Consider the following 14823-nt stretch of genomic DNA (forward strand, 5'->3'; position numbering starts at 1 on the left):
TTATTACAGTGTCAGGAGGGCTCCAGCAGGACCACGGAGCTGAGAGCCAGGCAGAGTCTAGGGTACCCATGTGCACCCCTTACGGAGGCTCCCTCCCCCCCACCAGGCAGCACAGAGCATGCACTCTTCCCCAAGCCATGAAAACGCAGCCACGCGTGGATGCACTTTCTGCCCAGGGAAGCCCATGTGTCCAGGGTTTTTCCTGGGGGCTGGTCACATAGGCCCCTCACCGGGCATCTACCAAAATTCCAGCCCCCTGACGGAAAGCAGGGGTTCATTGTCACCTATGGTCAGGTAGGTATAAGTATGGAGCCACCCTTAGTGTTCAACTGGGGACTGGGCCCAGGGTTGCCACACAGGTGGGCCTTGGAGTTCTGTGTCAACAGGTGCTGTGTTAACCCTTTCCGCACCTAGCCAAGGAGATGGGAGTAATGATCCTAAAAGGTCGGGAAAAGCCTAGCCCTGGGTTTATTGCTGTCAGGGAGCTGTTAGACATTTCCTTTAAGCAACGATCCTTATAACTGTTCTGCCTTGTTCAAAGATGACATTAGATGAGCCTCTCCAGTCACCAGCCTCATCCCCCCCTTCTGAGACTTGCCATGAGGGCTTTGTATCAGGAAATCTTAGAATTGCTCTCAAGGACAGTATTGTCTCCTGTTTCTAGGTGTGACTCCTGTACAAATGACAAAGACCAGTGTATCAAGCCTCTCGGGGATTCTGGAAACCGTCATTGCTTTACTTGGTTAAAGATTTGTCATGAATTAAGTCATTCCTTATTTTCTCAAATCAAGGATTCTTTGCAATGTGGCATAAGTGATCTATTCTTTTACTTTTGGCCCTCTAAGAAAGTGGACGTCTTGGACAAATTGGATCAAATTCCAGCCATATATGGGGAATAAATTTAATACCACAGCCCTTTGTTATATGATCAGCTGGAAAATGATTATGCATGTGAATTATGGGTATGGATTCTTAAGAGATTAGTTTTGAACAGCTAATGCCTCATTGAAATGTGACATAACTATGGTTTTTGTGTGTGTGTTTGGGTTTTCTTCATTTGTTCGCCAGCAAATGAAAAGATAAGAAAATGGAAAAAAAGAAAATAGACAACTATTTTCTCTACAACTCAAATTTCTTAAGAAATATTGAAACATTTTTAAATTAGGGGGGAAACTCTAATTGTTGACATTATGTGTAATTTCTTCTTGTTGATCCATAATATATTAATTTTTTTGGGGGGGGATGCATGGTCCAGGAATCGAACCCGGGTCTCCCACGTGGAAGGCTACCACTGCACCACTGGTGCACCCCCCATAATGTATTAAATTTTAATACAATGACGTATATTTTTGTCCATCTGTGGAAGGCCAAGAAACTGTGTTGCAGAGTGGCTTTCAAACTGGACATTATTTCAGTCTGTATTTTAAATAGCCTGGGCGTGTCATGGGCACTTCCCTGGTGAATCTGGCTGTGCCTGGTGGCTTTGGAGGCAGCTGTCCACTCTGGAATGTTTGGTATTTTTATCACAAATGCTTCTGCCCTAATTTCGTGTTAACCAAGATGGATACTTTAAAGAAAAATAATTGCAGTTTTGGAGAAGTTGAATCCAAAGGAGGCTCATTTGGGCAGTTATTTTTTACTTCATTTCAATTTATAGGTCCTTTTTTTATTTCTTGAATTGGGCAAGATAGTCCTTCAGTCTTTCTTGTTTACATTCCATGCCTGTTCGCCTTTATTATTACTATTCTTATTATTACATGTGTTGGTTTAGTTCTCTTTATTTTACATTTTAAAAAAGGTCTTTTGGGATGATTGTTACATGAGCTGACAAGAAAGTCTTCTCATGACTCGTTGAACACAGCTGTGACAGTGTATTGAAGAAAAAGCAGATTTTTTTTCTGCTTCCTTATGTGGTTACAACCATTGAGATAAATGAGGAGCACAGCGCCTGCTTTCCGTTGGCGTGTTGGCCAAGTGGTCTGCCCAGCTGATGGTGCTGCCAGGGGAGCCCGGGCAGGGGCATCTCAGCTGGCCATCCCCCTGCGGGCGTTTCTGAACCCTGTGCCACTGGGGTTCGGTTCTGTGGGAAATGGCTTGTTTATGTGTCCAGGGCTTGCTTTAGGTGGAAGGTCACCACCTTGCTCCCAGCAAACCCTTTGACTCAGGAACCATTTTTGGCATGCTCCATATTTTGCAGAATGGAATGTATATATCATCTTTGGAATACAGCTTGTTTTCTTTCCTAAGAGATCAGCTCTTTTGTGATTCTTTTGCTGGACGGTGTAGTGACTGAACCTGGTAGAAGCCGACTAGCCCAGGGCAGGTTTTACAGGTTCAACCGTGTTTTCCCAAAAGACGTGCTTAAGTCTTAATCTCTGGTCCCGTGAGTGTGACCCTATTTGGACATGGAGTCTTTGAAGATACAATTACTTAAGATGAGGGCAAAACAGATTAGGGTGGGCCCTGATCCAACGTGACTGGGATCCTTCTGTTGGGAAATTTGGACACACAGCAGACCCAGGGAGAAGAAGGGCAGGTAAGTGAAATGGGCAGAGACTGGAGCTCTGCAGCTGCAAGCCCAGGAATGCCAAGGGTATGCAGGAGGCACCAGAGTTAGGAGGAGGCAAGGAAGGATTTTCTACTAAAGGTTTCATCAGTTAGCCTCTGCTAACATCTTTTTTTTTGCAAAATCTAGACATAAAACAAGTTCCATATTTATTTAAAATTTTGCTATTTTGTTCATCATGGACTTTTTGCACTAAGTTTATTTTTGACTGCCCAGGAAGCAGTTTATTGGTGGGTACAACTCAGGTGAGGGCAGTGTTGGCAGAGCCCTCGTGAGTGCAGGGCCTGTCACACGTCCAAGGGGCCACGACTGGGGACATAGGACCCCACAACCATCCTGGACGAAGTGCTTTTCAGCCACCATGTCTTCGGATTCATCAGCATGAAACTTGGTAAAGCCCCATGTCCTGGAGATAGGGACCTTCTGGCTGTACAGGGAAAAACACAAGCTCCTTGTTTTGAAGCTTGGTGTGGATGGACACGATGACTTGGCTGAGGTGGACCCCAGCAGCCGTATCCAGCGCTTTTCCAGCCCCTCACATTCCTGTTGGGAGCTAAGAATGGGGCAGACGTGGATATCAGCAGGAAAGGGCTGTCTTCAAGGTCCCTCAGGGCAGCAGGGACAGGCTGCGTCCACTACCAGTGATGCCAGAGAGCCCTGCGTTCTCCGCGGAGTCGATAACTCAACCAGGGGCTGATGCCAGGAATGTTCTTGACTCCTCCGCAGGAAAGAACTTAAGGACTAGTCCATGTCACAGCCAGCCAATTCAAGGACTAGCCAGGTACACAGCTCAAAACTTGAATGTGTAGTGAAAGTCCACACTCGAAGAAGGGAGTGAGAGGGCAGTTCAGTGGTAGAGTTCTCACCTGCCATGCGGGAGACCCGGGTTCGATCGCCAGCCCAGGCACTTCCCCAAAAACCAACCAACCAACAAAAACAAAAACTCAACAAATGGTGCTACAATAATGGGATACTTGCATGGAAAAAGAATGAAATGTGACCCCCGTCATACAACATACAAAAAGGGGAGGGGGGAGCAGAAAGAGAAGCCCTCTGCTAATACCAGAATCTTCTGTTGGGAACACCAATGCGTTTTCTTATTATGTAACTAAATACATCATCTCACATTCTCCACCCCCATGATTCCACTTGCCTTCTTGCTGTCCTTAAGTTTTATTGATTTCTCTTTTTACTGAATATTTGGCTAAAAAAATTTTCTTGGTCAAAGTACTAAAATGGTGTCCTTAAAGGGGATAAAAAGTCAAAAGCTTAGGTGTCCACTCAGAAATCACTTACTCAGCACAGAGAGGGGGAGAACTGCCTTTGTAATGACAACTCTGCCATTCTCTCCAGTTAAACAGCCTTCTCTGTGCGGCAGTTGCTCTGAATTTGCCGGGCCATTCATCTGTGGGTAAGCGCCAACTTGCAATAGATTGTCGTGGCTGTTTATCTTTTTTTAAGAAAGAAAATTACACCCCTAATAACCTTTTGAAAAAGCCCCTTGGTGGAAAGTCATAGTTTGTTTTCTGGCTGCATGACATAGGGCAGGCTGTATAGGTTTCTTACTGCTAAAAAACTGATTGGCCGCTGTGAAACAACCTGAAGATGCGTTTCTGTGTTTCACTGCAGAAGGCATACTTAGAATTTCCCATAAAACACTGTACCTATCTAGAAACATATGATAGGGCAATGGGATGACCAGTGAAAGTTGTGGGTTTATATTTAATGGTGAAAAAAAAATACTAACAATCAAATAAATAACTTTAGGGGTGAGAGAGAATAAATAAGTAAATATTACAACTTTCAACATTAAATACATTCAATATTAATGAATGTTAACTTCAAAAGGAGGAGAATTAGACAACTTAGGTGAAATGTACAAATTCCTGGAAAAAAAACAAATTACTGAAACTGATTCAAAAAGAAATAAGAAATCTAAATAGACCTATAGCAAATAAAGAAAGTAAATTAATAATTAAAAATTTTCTCACAAAACTCTGGGTTCAGATGGGGGAGAATTTGTTCACTAGTAATTTTTACCAAATATTTAAGGAAGAAATAATATCCGTCCTTCATAAATTATTTTGGCAAATACAGGAGGAGGGGAACACTTGCCATCTCGTTTCATGAGGTCAGTGTGCCCCTGACCCCAAAGCCAAAGATATCATAAGAAAAGAAAATATAAATATCCTCCATGAACAAAGAGACCAAAATATCAGCAAACTGAATCCAGCAACATATAAAAAGAATTATACACCATGGCCCTATGGGGTTTATCCTAGGAATGCAAAGTTGGTTTAATATCCAAAAATCAATTAGTTTAGTACCCAATATTAATAGAGCAAAGGACAAAATCACGCAATCATCTCAATAGGTACAGAAATAGTCCTTGACAAAATCCAACACCCATTAATGATGAAAACACAAAAACAAAATAAAAAAAGACTAACCAAACAAATCTCTCAATAACCTAAGAACTTCTGCTTCATAAGGACACCAGTGGAAACTCACAGCTAGTGTCATATTTCATGCTGAAAGACCGAAGCTTTTGTACTGAGATCAGAAACAAGGGAGGATAGACACTTCTGCCACTTTTGCAGTGAGACACGAAAAAGTTTAGATTGGAGAAGAAATAAAGCTATCTGTTCACATATGATATGCTCTCATGTAGATAATCCCAAGGAACCCACAAAAAACTACTAGGGACTAATAATAAGTTTAGCAAGTTTGCAGGATACACAATATATAAAAATCAATTGTACTGATAAATACAAGTACTGAGCAATCTGAAAATGAAATTATGAAAACAATTCCATTCACAATAGCAATGGAATAAAATGCTTAGTAGTAAATTTAACAAGAGAGTGCAATTCTTTGTACAATGAAAATGACAAAATATTGTTGAGGGAAATTTACAAAAGATCTAAACAAGTAGACATTCTATGTTGATGGATTAGAAGACTCAGTATTGTCAACTGGCAATTCTCTTCACATTGATTCATTGCAGTCCCTTTAAAAATCTCAGGGATTTTTTTTTTTTTTTTTTAGAAATTAACAGGTTGACCCTAAAATTTATATGGGTCATTTACAGAGGACCTAGAATAGGCAGAAGAATTTTGAAAATGAACAATATTGGGGGACTTCCATGATTTTATTTCAAAACTTTCTATAAAGACACAGTAATCAAGACAGTTTAGTATTGGCACAGGGATAAATATAGAGAGCAATGGAAAGTAATTGAGTACAGAAAGCCTTATGTTGATGGTAAATTGATTTTTGACAAAGGTGCCGAGACAATTCAACAGGGAAAGGATAATGCTGGCACAATCAATATTATAGCCACAAAAAAAAAAAGAAAAATTAGGTCCTTACCTCTTATCATACATAAAAATCAGTGCAAAATAGAACAGAGGGGCGGGCCGCGGTGGCTCAGCGGGCAAAGTGCTTGCCTGCTATGCCGGAGGACCTCGGTTCGATTCCCGGCCCCAGCCCATGTAACAAAAACGGAGAAACAGAATACAATAAAACAAGAAAAATGTTTAAAAGATGTTTCCCTTTCTTCCTTCCTTCCTTCCTTCTATCCTTCCTTCCTTCTCTCTGTCTTAAAAAAAAAAAAAAAAAAAAAAATAGAACAGAGTCCTAAAGGTAAGAGCTAGAGCCATGAAATTTTGAGGAGAAAACTTTGATTACCTTGGTTGGGTAAAGAGTTCTTAGATATGACACCAAAAGCATTATCCGTTAAAGGAAAAATTGATAAACTGGACCTCATTGAAATTAAAATCTTGTACTTCAAGAGACAACACTCGGAAAATGAAAAGACAAGGCACAGACAGAAATTACATATCTAAAAAATTTGTATCCGGGATATACATATTGTGGTAGATTCAGTTGTCAGCTTGGCCCGGTGAAGGTACCTAGTTCTGTTCCTGTGGACATGAGCCAATGGCATGTGAACCTCATCTGTGGCTGATTACATCTGCAGTCGGCTAGGAGGTGTGCCTGCTGCAATGAATGATGTTTGACTTAATTGGCTGGTGCTTAAATGAGAGAGCTTAACATAGCACAGCCCAAGCAACTCAGCATACCTCACAGCACTTAGCACTCAGCACTCTCAGCTCAGCCCAGGCCTTTGGAGATGCAGAAAGAAATCACCCCGGGGAAAGTTGTTGGAACCCAGTGGCCTGGAGAGAAGGCCAGCAGAGACCATCCTGTGCCTTCCCACGTAAGAAAGAACCTCAGTTGAAAGTTAGCTGCCTTTCCTCTGCAAAACTAACGAAATAAATCCCCTTTTATTAAAAGCCAATCTGGGCTGAATATAGAATTGCTATACGACCCAGCAATACCATTGCTGGGTATCTACTCAAAGGACTTAAGGGCAAAGACACAAACGGATATTTGCACACCAATGTTTATAGCAGCGTTATTTACAATTGCAAAGAGATGGAAACAGCCAAAATGTCCATCAACAGAAGAGTGGCTAAACAAACTGTGATATATACATACAATGGAATATTATGCAGCTTTAAGACAGGATAAACTTATGAAGCATGTAATAACATGGATGGACCTAGAGAACATTATGCTGAGTGAGTCTAGCCAAAAACTAAAGGACAAATACTGTACGGTCCCACTGATGTGAACCGACATTCGAGAATAAACTTGGAATATGTCATTAGTAACAGAGTCCAGCAGGAGTTAGAAACAGGGTAAGATAATGGGTAATTGGAGCTGAAGGGATACAGACTGTGCAACAGGACTAGATACAAAAACTCAAAAATGGACAGCACAATAATACCTAATTGTAAAGTAATCATGTTAAAGCACTGAATGAAGCTGCATCTGAGCTATAGGTTTTTTTTTTTACTGTTATTATTACTTTTATTTTTTTCTCTATATTAACATTCTATATCTTTTTCTGTTGTGTTGCTAGTTCTTCTAAACCGATGCAAATGTACTAAGAAACGATGATCATGCATCAATGTGATGATGTTAAGAATTACTGATTGCATATGTAGAATGGTATGATTTCTAAATGTTGGGTTAATTTCTTTTTTTCCGTTAATTAATAAAAAAAAAAATACAACTGGGAGGCTCTGAACCAGAGTAGTCTAAATGACCAGTGTGGTTTGAGGACTTACACTGCAGAGATTTTTGTTATCTGTGACTAGCAGATGCTGGGATAGTTTCAAGTAGTCTGCAAAGCCAGTCAACTCTAACTTTAAATAGCCTAAAATTACTTACCTGGGTTATTTTTAAAACATTTGGTTATGTAAGAATTTGAGTTGGCAATAACAAATAGATGACTATATGTTTATGTTATGATATTAATGGAAAGCTTTCTTATCAATATTATGTTGACATAAAATGCAATTTTTGTAAGTTTTCACCTTCTTCTAAGAATTATACCTGCATCCTTACTCTGCTTCCATAATAAAAGAAGCTTATAGAATCAAAAAAAAAAAAAATGCCAATCTGGGGTTCGATTCCCGGTGGCTGCCCATGGGGGAAAAAAAAAGCCATTCTGTCTCAGGTGTGATGCAGCTAGCAAACTAGAACACATACTCATTAATAATACCACTCAATAATAAGAAAACCCAAGTTAAAATGGGCAGAAGATTTTATTTCACCTTAGAAGATACATGGCTGAGAATCGTACCAAAGGATTGTTCATGAAGGAAATGCAAATTAAAACCATGAGATGCCACTACTTAGCCACGAAAATTACTAGAATAAAAGACAGATGACAACAAGCGTTGATGAGCAGATGGAGAAATTGGAACTTTCATGTATAGCTAGTAGGAATGAGAAATGGTACAGCCACTGTGGAAAGGAGTTGGGCAGTTTCTCAAATGTTAAATATACACTTAGCATGCAACATAGCAATTTCACTACTAGAAACGACCCTCACAAAGACGTGTACCTAAATGTCCAATACAGAATGCACGGTAGTGAAAAACTGGAAACAATCTACATGTCATTAAAAGGTAAATGGATAAATAAAATGTGGTGTATGTATACAATGGAAAATGACTCAGCAATAAAAAAAATAAACTGCTACATGCTACATCATGCAAGATGTAGCAAGATGCACAAGATGGCGTATTTATGATTGCATGATCCCGTTTGTATGATGTGTACAGAAAGGACAAATTCACAGAGGCATAAAGCAGGTTAGTAGTTGCCTGGGATGGGAGCATGGAGTAAGCCAAAAAGGTACAAGAGAAATTTTGGGGATGATGGAAATGTTATAAAAATGGATTGTGTGGGCGGGCCGCAGTGGCTCAGCGGGCAAAGTGCTTGCCTGCTATGCCGGAGGACCTCGGTTCGATTCCCGGCCCCAGCCCATGTAACAAAAACGGAGAAACAGAATACAATAAAACAAGAAAATGTTTAAAAATGTTTCCCTTTCTTCCTTCCTTCCTTCCTTCTATCCTTCCTTCCTTCTCTCTGTCTTTCCTTAAAAAAAAAAAAAAAAAAAAATGGATTGTGGTGATACCTACACAACTAGAAATTTACTAAGTCATTAGACTATACACTTACAACCAAAGAAGAAGGGCCCGTTTTAATTTGGCTTTTCTTACTATTGGGTGGTCGGTGTAGGTAACTTGTACACCTACAATGAGTGGATGGTGCATGAATTTTTTTTAAGCAAGAGGTGTTAGATACTTTCATGGCTGCCACTGATAGACTGTTCTACACAAATACTCATCTGTCATTTTTATTAGAATGTTTGTGGGAAATGGAATTTAGGGTGCCAAGAGAAGATCACAGAGCACAGTGGGGAGTGAATGAAAGCTGAATCTGTATTGATGGAATTCATGCTGGGCCATTAGATATTTATAAATGCAGACATGACTTGTTTTCAAGATATTCGTCCCCGCTGGCCTTAAGTCTTCAGGCTTGTTTTTCTTTCTTTAGTCATTTTGGACCTAGGACTGGAAACACGCATCCATCCTGATCAAAGCAAGAGTAGCTTGGGGGGGTTGAGAGTCAGCTGTGACTTGCGGTGTTGAAGCCCATCAGAGGCACTCAGGGAAGCTCTCCCTGGGCAGGAGTATACTGCGGCTGGACCTGAGACCTTGTTACCCCGGAGGTCCGGTGGAGTTTGGGGTTAATATTATCAGATGAGGACAGTGGGTTAGAATGACTTGGGAAGCATTTAGAAGGGAGTGAATTGTTTCAATTTCCTGAGAGCACCTGAAGTTAAAGGTGTGGTTTAGGTGTTAGGCAGGTAAACTGGGCCTGCGGGCGCCTACGTTTGCTGACTCAACCTCTTCCTGTCTGTGTCCAAAATGTTGCTGTTCTGTGCAGATTTTTTTCTTTTTACCTCTTGTCTTTCTGTGTTATTGGAAATCTCAAGGCATCTACAGCAAAGCCAATTTAAACCCAGTCAAGCTTCGAGGATTAACGGTTATGCTGGAAAATGGGGGTGGGGGGTGGGGCGGTGACAGAGCGCATTGAAGAAAGGTCTCCTTGCCCTCCTTACCAGAGTCACCACGAGGGAAGACATGAAAAACGACCTCAAGGGGCTGCCGAGTGAAATTCATTTCATGCAAAGAAAAATGAGATTAAAAATATTTCGAGGCAGTAACGCACCTTCAAGTACCTGCACTGGGCAAATAAACCAGCAGTCACAGGTGGGGGGGCCGTGCCATGTGGGGGATTGAAGTGCCCGGGTCATTTGTGGCTGCCGGAGAAGGTGGGAAGAGGGAGTGGAGTCATGGAGAGGTTCATTTCATTACGGCTTCAGGGTAGGGGGCCCGCCTCTCACCGCTGGAAGCCGTGGGCTTGTGCTGCCCTGGGTCCGGTTTTCACGCACTGGAGGGTGTGTCGCTGCAGCGCTGTCCTTCAGCCTGTTTCCCTCTTTTGCTCTCAAACTTGCCCCTCTCTTCTCGGATCCAGAGCGGGCTTTCCCGGGCCCAGCACACGGAGCCATCAACGTGTAGGGCCAGCTCGCCTTGCTTTGGGGCCCTGGCCTGGGCACTGTGGGGTGGGCAGCGGCAGCCCTGGCTTCCACCCCCAGATGCCAGTGACATCCCCCTCCCTCACCCCCCACCCCCAGTTACAACAAGAAAAATTGTCCCCAGACATCGCTCCATGTTTCTTGCAGAGCAAGATTGCTCCCTGCTGAGAATCACTGTTCTTAGGAGGTGGTGAGACTTCACTGGCTCCCAGGATTTCTAAGGCGTTTGAGTAAAATCATAGAACACCCAGGCGCTGCCTCCATATGATTTAGCCCTTAATGGTTTGCTGGGTGTGGCCGACAGAATCACTCTCCCCCCACCCCTACCCCCCAAAAAAAGATGTCCACATCCGAATCCTTAGAACTAGTGAATACGTGACCTTACGAGGCAAAAGAGACTTTGCGGATGATTAGGTTCAGGATTTTGAGATGGGGCATCATCGGGTGGGCCCAGTGGAGTCACAAGGGCCCTTAGCGGAGGGAGACACCAGAGTCAGGGAAAGAGCGTGGTGGCGGGAGCAGAGGGCAGAGGAGAGCCTGGAAGACGCCGCTCCACCGGCCCTGAATGTGGGGAGGGCACCAGAGCCTGGAAAGGCAGCCGCCTCTGCAGGCTGCAAACTGTTCTCCCTGGAAGGCTCAGCAGTTACGCAGCCTTGCTGGCACCTTGATTGTATCCTAGTGAGAACCGCTTCAGCCTTCTGACCTCTGGAGGTTAGGATTACACATGTGCTGGGCAAAGCCGCTGAGTTCGTGCTCACGTCTAACAGATGGTATCACAGAAACTAATACCATCCACACCAGCCCATCAGCGGCGTCTGCAAGAGGGGACCAGCATCCCCTACAGGACAGCGCTGTAAGGGGGCCTGCGTCATGACACAGGCAGTGTTTTCGGTAAACTTTGAGAAGGGAGGAAATCCTCCCCTTTTCTGGAGCAGCCCCCTTTAGCCGAGGGGCCTGGATTCCTGAGGCACCCACCAACCAACGGCTGATACTGATTTCTGTACCAGAAGCCAGGTGGGAACTTCTGTGAACCTGCTTTCCTGTGTCCGGTCCCTTCATTTGCTTCCCTGGCCCCCCCAACTGCATGCATGGGGTGTGTCTCTCTTGGAGCCCATTTGGGTTTTTCTCCTTGAAAGCTGCACTCTCGGGGGCTATCAAATGTCCATGGGGATTGGATTGTGCAAAAACACACCAACTGCAAGTGTCTATCGACAGACGAGGGGATAAACACAACATGTCGCATGCATGCAATGGAATATTATTCGGCCATAAAAGAATGCATTTCTGAAACGTGCAGAAACATGGAAGAAGCTTGAAAATGTTATGCTCAAGGAAATAAGCAAGACACATAAGCAAAATTTTATGTCACTTATAAGAGTTACTAGGAAAAGCAAATTCTCAGAGACAGAAAGTACATTAGAGGCTGCCAGGGGATGGGGGAACTGGGGTGTAAATGTGTGTTGGGTGGTTATAGAGTGTTTGTAAAAAAAGAAAAAAAAGCCCATATTGAGTCCATAATCTCACGACATTTCACTTTTAATGCAGACTGTAGACCACATAAAATGTTTTGCACGTCAGGATTGGGCTCACACAGTAGGTGTTTGGTATAATATCCCCATAGCTTCAGCCTATACTTACGAGTTTGGCTAATTACATTACTGAACATTTATTGTTTGTTTTAAGGAGAGACAGGCGAGAGAGTGCAATCAGGTCAAACTAAAATCATCCCAACTATGAAAAACTATGAAAACGGCATACCTTACTTATTGGGATAGACCCAGCAAACATCAAGCATCTACTGTAAATTAGGGGTAGGGGTATGTGATGGTTCAGTTCTGCTCAGTTTGGCCAAGTGATGATGCCCATTGTCTGGTCAGGTAAGCACTGTCCTGACCATTGCTGCAAGGAGATCTCATGGCTGGTTGATAAGCCGGAAGGCTGCTATATTAAATCATCGGTCAGTTGATTACATCTGCAGCTGATCACATCTGAGGTCAACTAAGGCGTGTCTCCCACAATCAGATAATCCAGTCTGTTGGAGTGTCCGCAAAGCTTGGCTATAAACTGGCTAGCGTAGATCTGCACGCCCAGAATAAGCCCCTGTGGGCCCAGGTAACGCAAGGGAGCTTTCTTACGAGAGGATATAGTGGGTCCTGTATCAAAGGAAACCCGACCAAGCCTCCAGTGGCCCCGGCACCACGGGCGGTTGTCACTCACCTCATGGAGGCCGAGGAAGGATGGCAACAGAGGAACCGGGTTCTGGTCCCAGGTGGGTGTCTGTAGACAGTCACACTCTCTAGGACCAAATTTCTGCATCTGAAAATGAGGGTTTGGACACAAACTTGCAATCCTCCAGAACTGCATTGCTTACAAAACCACAGGTTCCAGGGGGTGGGGCCCCTTCCAGGCAGGGGCTGTGCAGGAATCCCCTGCCTTGTTGGGAGAATCCCCGAGCCCTGCACCCCCGGGGGCAGAGCCCAGGCCTGCATCCTCTCCCCCACTACAGAGGGCCCCTGGCCCTGCCTGCAATTTTTGCCTGCTTGGAGCTGGCAGCCGTGAAGGGCGCCTCCTTTTTGCCTCTCACGCGCTTCTATCCCCAAGGACCTGGGATGGAAGAGAGCCAGAACTGACACAGCACGTTCAAATGCAATTTAAACTGCGACCTGGCCCCTCAAATTAAGGTCCTACTGCATTATTCTGGGCCCCCCACCCCGACTTCACTCTCTGCGGTGGCAGCGCCTGTCGTTGGCTCTGCCGTGCTCCGATGTCCCTGTTAAATCCCCGCGTCCACAGATTGCCTTATCTCTCATTTCCTCCTTGAAAGGCACTGAGAACTCAATTTGTGGGAAATTGAAAACCTTTCCAGATGTAACTCTTTTGAAAGTGGTTTTGCCTAAAAACATAACAACCTATAAGCTTGATAAAAGAGTTTCGTTTAGTCCTTGTCGCCCTTGACCCCGAGAGAAAGCGCAGGCAGGAAGCCTGGGAAGCAACAGCTGAAACAAATACATGATTTCATTTTTAACTAAGGGTCTTCTTTTTTTCCTTGGCACTAGAATTGCTAGAAAGTGCGGTAGAATAGGGCGTATCTTTTTTTTTTTTAAACCTGTACACCATTTAGCACTGCTGCAGTTGCTAAGAAGAATCTGGAGAACCAGACGCTGGGAAGCAAGGAGGGACCGTCACCGGCTGTCACGGGTACTGCTGTGCTGTCCCTGCTGCCAAGGAGGGTCCGCTATGGGAGGCACTCGGGGCACTGTGTCCCCCGGCTGCTGTGGACTCTGTGTTCCCCTTTACCTTCTGCCGGGAATGTGTGGGAAGCTTTGGCCGACTCCAGGGGTCATTTTGGCCTCTCCTGCATCCAGGGGGATGAGTGTCCAGCCCTGCAGCTGTGGCAGCACCTGTCACCTCTCGCATTCGGAGGGCTGGCCCTGCACGCGGCATGAGCGTCCCATGCCGGAGTGTAGACAAATGTCCCTGTTTTCCACTTGGGGTGAGCCGGGTCCCTTCTGTAGTGGCCACGTAGGGAAGCCCCTGTCCTGACCCTGGTGCCTGTGAGCTGTGACCTTCTTTGGCCATAGGGTCTTTGTGGATGGAATTAAGCTGAGGATCTCGAGATGAGCTGGTCCTGGATGAGGCTGGCCCCTGGACCCATGGCGGGTGCCCTTCCAAGAAAACAGGGAGGAGATTCGAGAGACAGACCCACGGAGAAGGCCAGGGGAGGATGGAGGCGGAGCCTGCAGTGACGCAATTGCGAGGGGAGGGAGGTCCAGGGAGTCCCCAGGAGCCAGGAGAGCCTGCACAGGTGTCCCAGAGCCCCCAGGCACCGACCTGCCCACACCGCGAACACGTTCCTGTCCTGTCGCGAACACGTTCCTGTCCTGTCGTTTCAAGCTCCCCCTACCCCCCACCCCCCGTTTGTGATCAGTTAAGGCAGCCCCAGGAAATGAAACAAATGCCCTTTCTCTCCCGAGTCCTTCACATTTCGACAAAGGTGAAGTCTGCTCTCCTTTTCTGACTCGTGTTAAACAATCCCACAGTTTTGAATAATGTATGTTTGGGGGCTTCCGTTTTCAAATGCATCGCTTTTGTGCTCCTTTTTCCTGGTAGACTGTGCCCTGACACAGATTCTCCTCTTTCTCCGGGATGACAGTTCCAGCCCTGCAGCCATGCCATGGTGGCCGCCCACCCACAGGGCCCCCCTCCTCCCCCGGATGCCCTGAGGCCACTAGCAAACATCTGAGGCTGCAAGGCGTGAGTCTCAGAGCACTGATACTGTTTCCTCCTCCCTCGT

The 14823-nt window shown here is 44.7% G+C and overlaps 1 protein-coding gene across 1 annotated transcript; it reads right to left on the reverse strand.

Annotated features, from left to right (window-relative positions):
• Nucleotides 1–12054: 12054 nt before the first annotated feature.
• On the reverse strand, nt 12055–14192 carry LOC143685839 (uncharacterized). Its single transcript, XM_077162997.1, has 3 exons — nt 13827–14192; nt 12747–12845; nt 12055–12608 (listed from the first exon to the last, which is right to left on the reverse strand). The coding sequence occupies exons 1-3, from the start codon at nt 14106–14108 to the stop codon at nt 12528–12530; spliced, it is 462 nt and encodes a 153-aa protein (XP_077019112.1). The 5' UTR covers nt 14109–14192; the 3' UTR covers nt 12055–12527.
• Nucleotides 14193–14823: the final 631 nt, after the last annotated feature.

The sequence above is a fragment of the Tamandua tetradactyla genome, chromosome 6 (assembly GCF_023851605.1).
Source record: "Tamandua tetradactyla isolate mTamTet1 chromosome 6, mTamTet1.pri, whole genome shotgun sequence".
In the NCBI taxonomy this organism is placed as follows: Eukaryota; Metazoa; Chordata; class Mammalia; order Pilosa; family Myrmecophagidae; genus Tamandua; species Tamandua tetradactyla.